Below are 12779 nucleotides of genomic sequence, written 5' to 3'. Positions count from 1 at the left end.
TGACATCACTCCAGTGCTAAAGTTCATGTACCATATTACTTATCTGTTTGATAGTTAGAACATCTTTCTTCAGCAATGGTATACAGTACATAATTAACTGTAAAGAGTTTTGGGACATTTTGATGCAAAAGACTCTAAGTATTAGGCCAAAGGGCCTGTTTCCCCACTGTAGGGATTCATGATTCATGATTCATGATTCATGAAATGTTCGTCACTTTTTTTAAAAATCAGATAGATATGTTGTTGGAAATGATGGAACAGAGTTGTCAAAATATTTGTCGATAAAAGGCTGGTTTCTTGTGCCACAAGTGTGTGTCCTGCATATAATTTAACAATTAAGAGTCAAAATTTTAACTTGGATCTTCTTGGGAAAACTGTAAACATTTACCAACACAATCAAATCCTGTGGTTCTTGGAAGTAGTTTGTTTAAATATTGGTGTTAAGTGAAAATTAACATACAATTGCACAAAGATGAGTGGAAGTTCTAATGATTGGTCAAAATGTAAAGAATGACAAAGAATGACTAAAATGTTAATCTGGAAGAAGAAAATAGATTATGAGACAAAGATAAATAGGAGTATAAAAATGAACAATTTCTATAGCTGCTTAAAAAGGAAAAGAGCAAGTAAAGTGAGCATGGTTTCTCTAGAAAATGGGGCATTAATAGTAGGTAATAGGGAAATGGCAGTTGAAATGAACGATTATTTTTCTTCTTCACAATAAAGAATACAAAAAAAAAATTCCAGTTGTAGCTGTAAATCAGGAGGTGGAAGCAAGAGAGAATCTTATCACAATTACAGTCACAAGCAAAGTGCTACTAAGCAAACAGATGGAATTGTGGGTTGACAAGTCTCCGAGTCCAAAAGGACTTCATCCTTGGCCTCAAAAAAGGTTGCTAATGAGGTGGTCAATACATTGATGTTAATTTTCCAAAATTCCCAACATTCAGGAAAGGTTCCAATAGACCATAAAGTAGGAAATATAACCCCTCTATTCAAGAAAGGAGGGAAGCACGAAACTATGATTGGAGATGTTAATCTGATCAGCTGTACAAAAGCCTGGTTCGGCCACATCTGGAGTATTATCTGTTCTGGTCGCCTCATTACAGAAAAGATGTGGAAGCGTTGGAAAAGGTGCAGAAGAGATTTACCAGGATGTTGCCTGGAATGGAGGGAAGGTCTTACGAGGAAAGGTTGAGAGAGCTAGGGCTTTTCTCTTCAGAACGACGAAGGATGACAGGTGACTTGATGGAGGTGTACAAAATGATCAGAGGTATAGATAGAGTGGACAGCCAGAGACTTTTTCCTTGGGTGGAGGAGCTATTACGAGGGGGCATAGTTTTAATGTGAGTGGAGGTAGATATAGGGGAGACGTCAGAGGTAGGTTCTTCACTCAGAGAGTGGTAGGGGCATGGAATGCATTGCCAGAGAGGGTAGTGGAGTTGGCCTCATTAGGGGCATTTAAGCGGCTATTAGACAGGCATATGCATGATAGTATAAGGTAGGAGTGGAGGTTTAGGGTAAAAGTTCAACACAACATCGTGGGCCGAAGAACAGTACAGCACAGTACAGGCCCTATGTTCTTTGATCCAATCAGGGAGCCTTGGTTGACAGATATAAACAGCAGTGGCAGAGATTCTGTACACTCTGAGAGCTGGCTCTGAGGAAGCTGCATCAGTGTCAAGGACACTCCATGTGTAAATGAAGGGTGACTTGGTGACAGGATACCGGCCCCTGTGGAGTTATTTCAGTGACGACAAGGGTGGGATTATTTATGTAACCATGCAAAAGCGCTTACTAGCTGGAGCTCAACTAGACTTCAAACAGGCAGTACAACTGGCATTATCATTGGAAAATGTGGAAAGTGAACCATTTGAATTGTAGGATATTCTGATGGATGAAGATAACCTCGCCAGTCCAACTGAGCTTAGGAAACACCACTTGAGTGAAGGCAATTGCATAGCTTCACTCAGGATGTATCCTGAACAGAGGGACTTTCATCAGCCCACAGCAAAACCCCAAAACAAAGCTAAGCCTTGGCCAAATAGTAAAAATTTTCTTCAGGATCTGGGCCGACAAGCCATTGTAATTGCTGCTACAAGGCAGACTCGAGACAGCAGAAGAGTCCCACTAGGCCTAAATTGAGTAAGAGAACTCATAGGCCAGTATTCAGGAGGGTACACACCCAGGAAAACCACCTACGTCTATTTGGAACAGTTAAATTGCTTAGCAAATCAGAACCAATCAAAATAAATGTCTGGTTAAATGGTCACCCAGTTCTAATGGGACATCTGTGCGACCATTTCAGTGATCGCAGAACCAGTCTTTAACAAAATTTGCTTTGGACTCTGTAGTGTTTGGAATGAGGTAGGCCAGGTGGATCTCATTTAGTATGAGTTCCCTGATTGGGGCTGTTAACCTGGGCTAATCAGGGAGTCCTGGCTGACTGATATAAACAGGATTCACAGGGATTCTCCTCACTCTAGGGACTGGCTCTCAGCTAGCTGGTGAGAGTTCATGCATTGTGCATGTGTAGACAAAGGGTAACTTGGTGATGGGATAGTAGCCTCCTTGGACTGATTTGAGAGTTCCACTCTTAAGTTTGCACAAGACTTCAGCTAGACTGAGAACCTATACTAGGGAACCTTTCCAGATTAAGGGTACAATTTTGGTTCCACTCTTTTGAGAAGCAGCTGGTTCAATTGCCATTGATTGTAATGAAAGGCTTGGGCCCAAGCTTGATGGGGCAAAATTGGCAGTGAAAGATTCACCTAGATTGGCTCAACATTTTTCAATTAGAAAATGACTGCCTGAGAGAAGTCCTGATTAAATACCTGGAGGTTTTTCAGGAAGGCCTAGGGACTATCACAGAAACCAAGGCCACTTTGCATGTTGACCTGGAAGCGATTCTGCAAGTCCCGTCCAGTGCCATTTGCCTTATGGGCAAAAGTAGTGGCTGAAATCAGAAGGCGGGAAAGCGAAGGAATCATCAAACCTGTACAGTTTGAGGAATACATTTGAGGAATACACAACATGGTAGTACCATTTGTGAAGTGATGGGTTGGTTCACTTTTGTGGAGATTTTAAACAAACGGTAAACCACTTTTCTCAGCTGGATAAATATCCAATCCCTCACATTGAGGATTTATATGCAAAGCTAACAGGGGGCTGTCCTTCACGAAGCTGGACATGAGCCATGTCTACTTGCAATTGCAGTTAGATGAGGATTCCCAGAAGTATTAATGTCCGTAAGGGTTTGTACCAATATATGAGACTGCCATTTGGCATATGTGCAATTTTTCAGCGGATGATGGAGAACATTTTATAAGGTTTACCCAAGTTGCCGTTTATCTAGATGATGTGCTAATAACAGGGAAGATCAATAAAAGCACTTACAGAACTTGGACATAGTCCTTAGATGTTTCTCCCAGGCAGCGTACACCTTAGAAGGGAAAAATGTGTAGTCCAGGCATCCCAAGTGATCTACTTGGGCTACAGAAACAAAAACATAAATTGCTGGAAAAACTCAGCAGATCTGGCAGCAATCTGAAGAGAAATCAGAATTATTGTTTCAAGACCAGAGACCCTTCTTCAGTGTTCTGAGGAAGGGTCACTGGACCCATAACGTTAACTCTAATTTTACTTCACAGATGCCAGATGTGCTGAGCTTTTCCAGCAATTTCTGCTTTTGTTTCTGATTTATAGCATTCATAGGTCGTTCGGTTTTTACTTGGGCTGCAGAGTCGACAAACCTGAGTTACACCCGTTGGAAGATAACGAGGGTGATCAAAGGTGCCCAGCTCCCAAATCTGTACTGGAGCTTAGTGCTTCCATTGGGCTAGTGAATTATCGTGGAAAGTTCATACATAGCCTGACCTCCATCTTGGTACCTTTGAATCACCTCTTAAAAAAGAGTCAGCCTTCAAAATGGTTGCTTAGCCAAGCTTGAGATTTCAGGGAAGAAACAGCTATCATCCTCTAAGGTATTGCACACTATGATCCTAAGCAAGGTCTGGTATTGACATGTGATGCCTCTCTGTACAGCATTGGGGTTGTATTAGCTCATAGGTGGCCCATTGGAGAGGAACACCCAGTAGCGTATGCATTCATAACTTTAGATAATGCAGACCATAAATACACCCAGATAGAGAAGGAAGGTTTGGCAGTCATATTTGGAGTCAGAAAGTTTCATCAATTCCTTTATGGATGTAAATTTATAATAGTAATGACCACAAACCTCTGCTAGGTCAACTTAAAGAGGACAAGGCAGTGCTGCTCATTGTTTCAGTCTAAATTCAGTGGTGGGCTCTAACACTAAGTGCGTATAATTACAAGTTGGAATACTGTCTGGGAGGCCAAGTAGCGAATGCTATTGCCTTTGAGCTGCTTCCCACTGGCAGACACACTGCTGGTGGTACCACCACTGGAAGAGTCCATAATAGTTTTAAATTTTCTGGACACATTTTCAGTCATAGCTGACAATATCAGACTTTGGATGCAGATAGGTCTGGTCCTGGCAAAACTGAAAAAGCCATGGTGATGGGGGAACCTAAAGGCCCGTTGTAACCAGAATTGAAACCTTTTTGGAACCAGAAAGATCAGTTCACGGTAGAGGACAGCATATTATTATGGGGAACAAAAGTAATTGTCCCAGGCAAAGGTTGTCGCCAGGTAATGGTTGAACTCCTCCAGGGTCATCCAGGGTTTCCAAAATGAAGATGTTGGCGAGAAGTTATGTCTGGTGGCCAGCATTGGATGCAGACATGGCTGCACTGGTGAGGCAGTGACCAGATTACCAACAAGGACAAAAATTACCACTAACACTTCCCCAACATTCGTGGGAATGGCCGAGTAAACCCAGGACTCAGTTACACGTTGACTACGCAGATACTTTCATGGGTTTAATGTTCTTAGTTATTGTGGATGGTCACTCAAACTGGTTGGATGTGCATAGAGTTCATTCGTCAAACATGTGGACGATGATAGAAAAACTGCCCGCATCTTTTGCAAAACATGAACTCCCGAAGTGTTGGTCAGAAGGAAATTTGAGTCCTAAAGTCGAAAGATATTCATCAAACAAGTACAGCTCCGTACCATCCATAATCTAATGGTCTGACAGGACCAGCAGTCCAAACTTTGAAGGCAGCCTTAAAGAAACAGCCTACACCTTCACTAGATACCAAACTGTCCTGACTCCTTTTGATTATAGGACCACGCCTCATGCAACTACAGGGATAGCTCCAGCAGAGTTGCTAAAGAGGAGAAGACTATGCACCAGGTTAAATCTGATCTTCCCAGACCTGGGAGGAAAGGGTGAAATGGCATCAAGAGCGCCAATGCCGGACACACAACTCCACTAAGCGAGAGAGACAGTTTACTTCAGGGGATGAAATTTGGTGTAGGAATGACATGAATAGCTCTGCAAGGATAAGAAGCATACATTGAAGATACCTCAGAATCTGAGATGGACTCTTTGGATGTCGCTGCCTTGATGCATTTGTTGCCTGAAGAGAATGAATTTTTTCTAAGACACTCTGGGTGTAGGAGGCGAATTTCTGTGTGTTACATGCGGCCTGTATTAGGCAGGGTTGGAGGAATCTGACACAGTGCTAAAACACCCCAGGAGGAGGAACAAAAAAAACTGGCCTGTGCTATCTCCTCAGACTCAGGGTAAGGGCTGTAGTGATTGTAACATGGTCTGCCAGTGGACCTCATAGAATATGGGTTCCCTGATTGGGGCTGTTAATCTGGTCAAATCAGGGAACTCTAGTTGACAGATATAAACAGGAGTTACTCTGGAGTGACTTCAGTAATCAAGTAGAGCCAGAGTGATTTCACTATAGGGAAATCATGTTTAACTAGTTTACTGGAGTTCTTTGAAGGAGTAGCATGTGCAGTGGATAAAGGAAGCCTGTGGATGTTCATTACTTGGATTTTCAAAAATCATTTGATAAGGTGCTACATCAAAGTTTATTGTGGAAAATAAGAGCTAATACTGGAGGGGATAACATATTAGCATGGATTGAAGATTAACTGGTTGGCAGAAAACAAAGTATGCATAAATCCTGTCTGATCGGCAGGTTGTGATGAGTGTAGTCCTGTATGAGGTTTGAGTCTGTGCTGAGGTTTCAGTTTTTTCCAATTTACATCAATCACTTTGAGAGGACTGAAGCATTGAATCTAAATTTGCAGTTGACGGTAAGATCGGTTGGGAAAATGTCTTAGGAAGAAGACATGAAAAGTTGTAGATGGATGTAGATAGCTGGAGAGATGAGACAAAAATCTACCAGATGGTGTATATTGTGGGATTCCTAGAGTGCTGAAATGTTCTGGTGCATGAGTCTCAATAGAGTTTACTGTGTTGAGGCACCTATACCTTGTTGAATTCTGGCTTTAGCCATGTTGAGAAGTTAAGTAGAGAAACTCAATACAGAACCATCTTTCTACATTATACATGGCACTACAGTTTTAATTATACAGGCAGTGTAACTTATCCTTACATTACTTTATTTCCACTCATAGTTTCTCACTATCACTCCTGAAGGCATTGGGAAAAAAGTCTGGTTTACTCTCCCAGAGTATAGTAATGGAAGAGCTTTAGAATTGTGCCCCTTCATAATGTTGACTGCAGATGAAGTGTGATGTTTTCCCAATGCTTAATAGTTCAGTTACAAATAGTGTTAATTACACCAGGTGATACCAGGAAATGCAGTCTATCTTAATGTATTATTGATGAATTCCATTACAGCTCGTTGAACTTTAGCATTGATCAAGGATTTACCAAACCCCAATGGATAAATTACTCTGTATGAAATCAATTTTAGTTTTATACAACTACTTCTCTTTTTTACCTTGCAGTCCTGGGATAAGTTTTTCCAAACTTTCATTGCAAGTGCACCTTTAGACTTGTTGAACAAACCAATGGGAAGCCTGCCAGCTGCAGTTCAGAGCCAAAACAGAACGCAGACATCTGCTCAAACCTCAAAGCTGATTGAAGATCATCTAGCTGTACAGACATTGATTAGAACATATCAGGTAAGTTTTCTCTATGGGTTGAATGCCTTTGCTAGCTGGTTGAATTCTTCTGTGAATCAGAAATTGACAAGACTAAAGAAACATGGCAATCAGGAACAAATTTGATGTGCTGGGTAGTTATTCATGTATACTAGAGATTAAATTAACTTTTCAACGTGAAACAATTATATACACTTAATATGACCTTATTTTTCCCAAGCTGGCAGTACAATATAAATAAGATGTTTTTGGGCAACAATAACCAGAATATGCAACCTATTAAACAAGATAATGAAACCATTTGATGTGAATATTTGAGCAACAAACTGAATTAAATGCCTGCTATGCTAACTTGGAGCCAAGCTATTTCAACCTATGGACTCCACCCACTCGTCTTTGCCCTCCTCTCTCCATGCTAACTCACCTACTACCCATCCATCTTGGGCAAACCTTTCCTTCTCACCCACATCAAGATAATCGGATACCTGTAAATGCACCTGAACTTCCCCAGCCACCATCTTCCCTACTCCGTTCCCCGTAATGTACAATGTGGGACCTTATCTGCATGGGTGCCTCCACTCTCCAAAGGAGTGCCCTGGATCTCCTAAATAAATTTACTGAAACAGATCTTCTCTGACCTGATATGTTGAGTGAACTCTGGATTTCAGACAGTGAGGATACCAACGAAAATGGGATTTAAATGGAGACAGCTCATTTAAATGACCAGCTGTCTCCATAATTAGCACATGCATGTAGGCCGGGCCATCCCCAGAGCAGTCCTTTAAAAAAAATCAGAGGAATGGGATACAAGTAATGAGCCTGTATGAGTTGAAGATATGGCCACAAGTAGTGAGGTGAAAGTAGGAGTTGTTGCACAAGAGACGAGAATTGAAGAATCAAGAAATTCTTGCGATATCTGGGAATTTCAAGGCTGTAGAAGGCTAGTGGTGGGGTTGAACATAGTCATAAAGGGACTCATCAAATGAATATTACTGGGACTTTCTATAGATAATTGAGAGCCAGGTTCAATGTTGGATAGAGTGTGGACAGCTGTGTCAGAGAATGGGACACTGGTTGGAAGGCACTAGTCATGTCAAGAGGTAGAAATGACATAGATGGGGTTTTCAGCAACAGTTATTCCCAGATCAGATAAAGAATGTTGAAGGCAAAACGCTTCTGCCATTAGCCAATAAGGTGCATGTATTCTGATCATTGAAGAGCACGCTTTCCGTTTGTAGAATTTTGAATGATAGACAGTTCTTGTGCCTGAATCCATTATGTCTTTTTGGACTCTGTTCCCTCAACAATTTGGTCGAATAATTTTAATACCAAATCATCTTTAGAGAGACAGTGGTCCAAATTTGAAAACGAACACCATCAGTCAAAACAGAGAGCTTCATTTGTATATCATACTCAATCACAACCTCATTTTATTTTAGAGTGCTAGCTAAGACAGCCATGGTTTTATATTACAAAAGCAAAATACTGCTGGAAGTTTGAAATAAAAACAGAAAATACTGGATTTTAAGTAGGCTATAACCTTATGGGGAGAAATTGATTTAACCTTTCAGCTCTGACCTTTTATCAGAACTCACAACCTTGTATTGTTTTGAATAGATGGACAAAAATCATTAGCTCTTGCATTACACTAGCTTCTATCCTAAAACAGAGGAGGTTGTGAAAGCATTGGGCCTCAGGTTACCAAACTTCTTGGTGTAAATGTTGATACTGTGACCAAAATTTGTATATGTAGGCACAATGCTTTTCCCATCTAACCACTGGCGCATGAAACTACTCTAAATGAAAGTCGTGGATTTCTGATCTGGCAAGAGCAGTAGTACTGAATTCGAGTAGACATAAAATTGATGCAGTTAACTAGACATCCTATTCTATGTTAAATAAAGAAAGTCTAATTGAAAGTCAGATGGGAAACTTAACAATTCCTCCTCCAGTTTAAAAGTTCCAAGAATGATTTGAGTCTTTTCATTTATTACCTTTAACAGAATTCTTTTTCATAATTCATTGCTGACATGCCCCTCTCAGCCCATGGTGAAGTTAACTTTAAGTTTGAAGTCTTTGCCGCACAAATGTTGTTAGGGCTATTTTGAGAGTGTCAAATGCGCTCCTTTTGTAATTAAATGGTTCAAGAAATATTTTTAATTTTTAATGCCTTGCTCTTGAACATTATCTCATCTTAATCCATCACTTGGATGACACTGAATTAAAATTTAAATTAATTCAACAAAATACAAAAGAGAGTGTGCCTGTCTTAGTTACAAACAAATTCTTGTTATTGAATTCTAGTATATGGCTACTGCTATAAGTACAACTAATGTTGCAATTTGAATAGTTCAGTCATCATCATGTAATCCGAAAATTATAGTACTGAAATGAAGTTAGTATGAAATTAGTAAAAAAATTCTTAGCCATCTTCTACCATAAAAGTTGGCAACAAGTTCTACACTATTAAACATACAAATACTGTGACCAAAATTTGTGTATGTAGGCTCAATGCTTTTCCCATCTAACCACTGGTGCATGAAACTACTCTAAATGAAAGTCGTGGATTTCTGATCTGGCAAGAGCAATAGTATTGAATTCGAGTTCATTATAGTGCAACAATTCGTGTTTCAGATTAGTGCTCTGTGCATTTGATCTGCTTGCCATTTTTAAGTTACTGTAGATATCGGATGTCAAAACTACAATTCATAAAGCATGCTATCAACAGCCCTGATAATCCAGTTCAGGAGTCTTGATGGCTTTGTTGTACTTCAATTTCTTACTCAATGACTTATGATGTGTGAACATGTTGAATATATTGGGTGGATTGTTTCTTCTGCTCGTGCTCATTGATGGATGAATCCTTAATCAGAATATTAAGACATTTTAGTACTACTATTTGTCATATATGCAGTTATATGGAAACATGGACTTCAGACTCTGAATATGGTGTACAGACCTCTACAGTATATAGCTCAGAAATCTATGAAGCAAAACACTTCAATCCTTCGCTTTAAACGATTCAGTACGTAAATTAGTCTGGGTTTGGATGTGTTAAACTAGCTCTTATGGTAATAGTTACTTTCTGAAAACTCCTCACCGCCTCATTTCGTCTATCTCCTCCCTTCCTCCCCTCCCTCTCCATTTCCTTTACAGATCCGAGGACATCATGTTGCTCAGCTGGATCCATTGGGAATTCTGGATGCAGACTTGGACTCAAGTATTCCATCTGATCTTATCACTTCAATGGATAAACTTGGTGAGGGTTATCTGTGACGCTTCCAATTTCTTCAGCACTGCTGCCAATAATGTAATTTTCAACTTGTATAAGTTTATTCTATCAACCGCTTGTTAGATTAAAAGCCCAGGCAGCTGACTTTCAATTAGAAAAGTTTACTGTTTGAACTTTCTTTTTTGGCATAAGTATTCAATGCTACCTCCTACTTCTTACTGTGCATCATATGAGTTCAAATAACTTTTACTTGTAGCAAGCTGATTATGTACAGCACTTTACCCCATTTATAAGTTCTATAAACAGAAAACATTTTAAATTCTGCAGACTTGATTTACTTGTAATTAGATATACCCAAAGTTTTTTGTGACAAAGGCAGCAGATTAAGATTTGATCAGCTTTTAAAATTGTACATAAAGTACCTTGACACTAATATCCTCTGTGTTAATTATTTTTCTGGAATATTTAATGATTCTGTATGTATGCTGAAATGCTGCTGAGATATACAATTTAATGGAATCATAGATTCCAACTTTATGTGGCGTACAAACTTCGGTGCTCATAGCTGAATCAAAACATGGTACATCTGTAAAAACAAATGCTCTATTTACACAACCAAAGTGCCATGAAAGGCACCCATAAACAAATATTATGGATACAATTTTCCATTCCCTGAGGTGGCAAGAATAATGAGTTGATTGGGCAAGAGTCCAAAAATCAGATTTTTGCTGTCAAGATGAACTTTAACAATTATACTCCCCCTCCATTAAATGTATGAGATTGCTCTCTCACTATCAAATGGTGAGAAGCTAATATATATATATTTAATATACACATTTAATCTCCTTAATTACTCTACTTGCTGGATTTAATCTCCCCCTCCTAATTAACTTCTTCCAATCAAGTCCCACCTGCTCTGGACATGTGTCATTAGCATTTCTAAGTAGGTTGATTACTTTTTTTCCTATTCATACCACTCATTAGTCTTGTGGTGCAGCAGCAGTGTCCCTACTTCTGGACCAGAAGGTATCGCCCATTTGGAGGTGTGATATAGTATTTCGGAACAGGTTAAGAAATGAAAATTCAACTGATGAGGGGCTGAGTAAGAGTACATTGTGTGCTGACTGCTGGTTTGTGATCTGTGAAGTCAACGAGTCATTGGAGGAAGGCACGTTCATTCAGTAACTCAGCTCCCCCATTGATCAAGGCACACAGTCTCTAGGACTGCAAGCCATGACTTGCAGTGTCATATCCTCACATACAGGATGAAAGTTGTAAGGCAAGGCTTCTTTGATAGACTTGGGGGTGGGCCAGTTTGTGATGGCGTTTCTGGCAGCTGCTTCATTCCAAGATTACAAGGACATTTCTTGGGACTGCCTTAAGTGTCTTCAGGAATGCTTATCTGCATGTGAAGGGGTATTTCCAACATGAAAGTAATTCTGCAGTAGTATATGCCTTCAAGTTGCTGTGAGGCTGGCGGCAAGGAACTGTCCTCTCAACAGCCACATCATTTCAAAATCAAGTGGATTGCACGTCCATATAGCCTTGGCCTGTTGCAATACTATCCTCAGTGGAGGGCATCTTCTGAAAATGAATGAGGAAGGATGTCCAGGTTTAAGTGTCTCTTTACTAGGATTGTGTACTTTCATTTACCATCCTCACAGATCTGCTGCAAATTGGTGAAGTGTCACGACAATGGTGGGATGAATATGGTGATGATCATGACCCACTAGCCCACAAATCATGCCATTTGTATAAATATTTAAATTCAATTACCTAAGTGGCCAGTTGTTCCCCTTTGGTACTGCTTTCTCAAATAAAAGAGACTTCCATCAGGCTTCCTCAATAATACCAAAATTAACTGTTTATTATAACACAAAACATAAGCCCATCTTAATTTCTAAGGTATAATCCAGAATTGGAACTATATTTGTTTTTATTCCTAAACAAATGCGTCTATTCACATTGAGTGCAATAACAATTTTGTAGAGGTGATATTTAAAAAAAAGGGAAAATCACTCTTATTGACCAATATCTGTAAAACAACGGGTAGAGGTGGATGAATTCTCATGGTTCACTCAGCTTCTTGCTGACAAAATCAAAGTGCTGACAGCTGTATGTCAATAGAAGATCAGTTAAATAAAGCTTGTGTTTGGTTGGAAATCTAGCTGGATCATGGTTTTTGGATAGTGGTTGCAGTTCAGCTTTTCAGGGTTTTCAAGGTAGTCAAAAGTGAGGCATTAACTTTATTAGGTTGTCAAATTTCAACTAGGACAAAGAGAGGCTGAGTAATCTTGCAACGTTTTGCTCTTACTGCTGTTGCTTCTTTTTCGTTTTCATTCCACAGGCATTTGAAGCAAAAGTTAAATTGATCCAGGGTTTTTAGGTTGCATCAGGATGGAGGCCGTCTATGTCTTCCAAGACAGGTGTTTCAGCAATTCAAGGCAATAAAATGTTTATATATTTGAAGTATGCAAACAATACAATATACAATATAGTTCTTTTCCCCACACATAATCCATAGATAAACTAT

General features: G+C 39.7%; 1 protein-coding gene across 2 annotated transcripts in view; it reads left to right on the top strand.

Annotated features, from left to right (window-relative positions):
- Positions 1-12779, top strand: part of ogdhl (oxoglutarate dehydrogenase L) — a 122867-nt gene that overhangs the window by 19987 nt on the left and 90101 nt on the right. For both annotated transcript variants that reach the window (XM_020533566.2, XM_048616279.1), the window contains exons 3-4: positions 6859-7035; positions 10171-10273. In XM_020533566.2, coding sequence (XP_020389155.1) covers positions 6859-7035; positions 10171-10273 — 280 coding nt within the window. The remainder of the gene's footprint in view (positions 1-6858; positions 7036-10170; positions 10274-12779) is intronic.

This window comes from Rhincodon typus, chromosome 34, assembly GCF_021869965.1.
Source record: "Rhincodon typus isolate 14 chromosome 34, sRhiTyp1.1, whole genome shotgun sequence".
NCBI classification, from domain to species: Eukaryota; Metazoa; Chordata; class Chondrichthyes; order Orectolobiformes; family Rhincodontidae; genus Rhincodon; species Rhincodon typus.
Note: the sequence above shows the minus strand (reverse complement) of the source record. Positions and strands in the feature narration are given on the sequence as shown.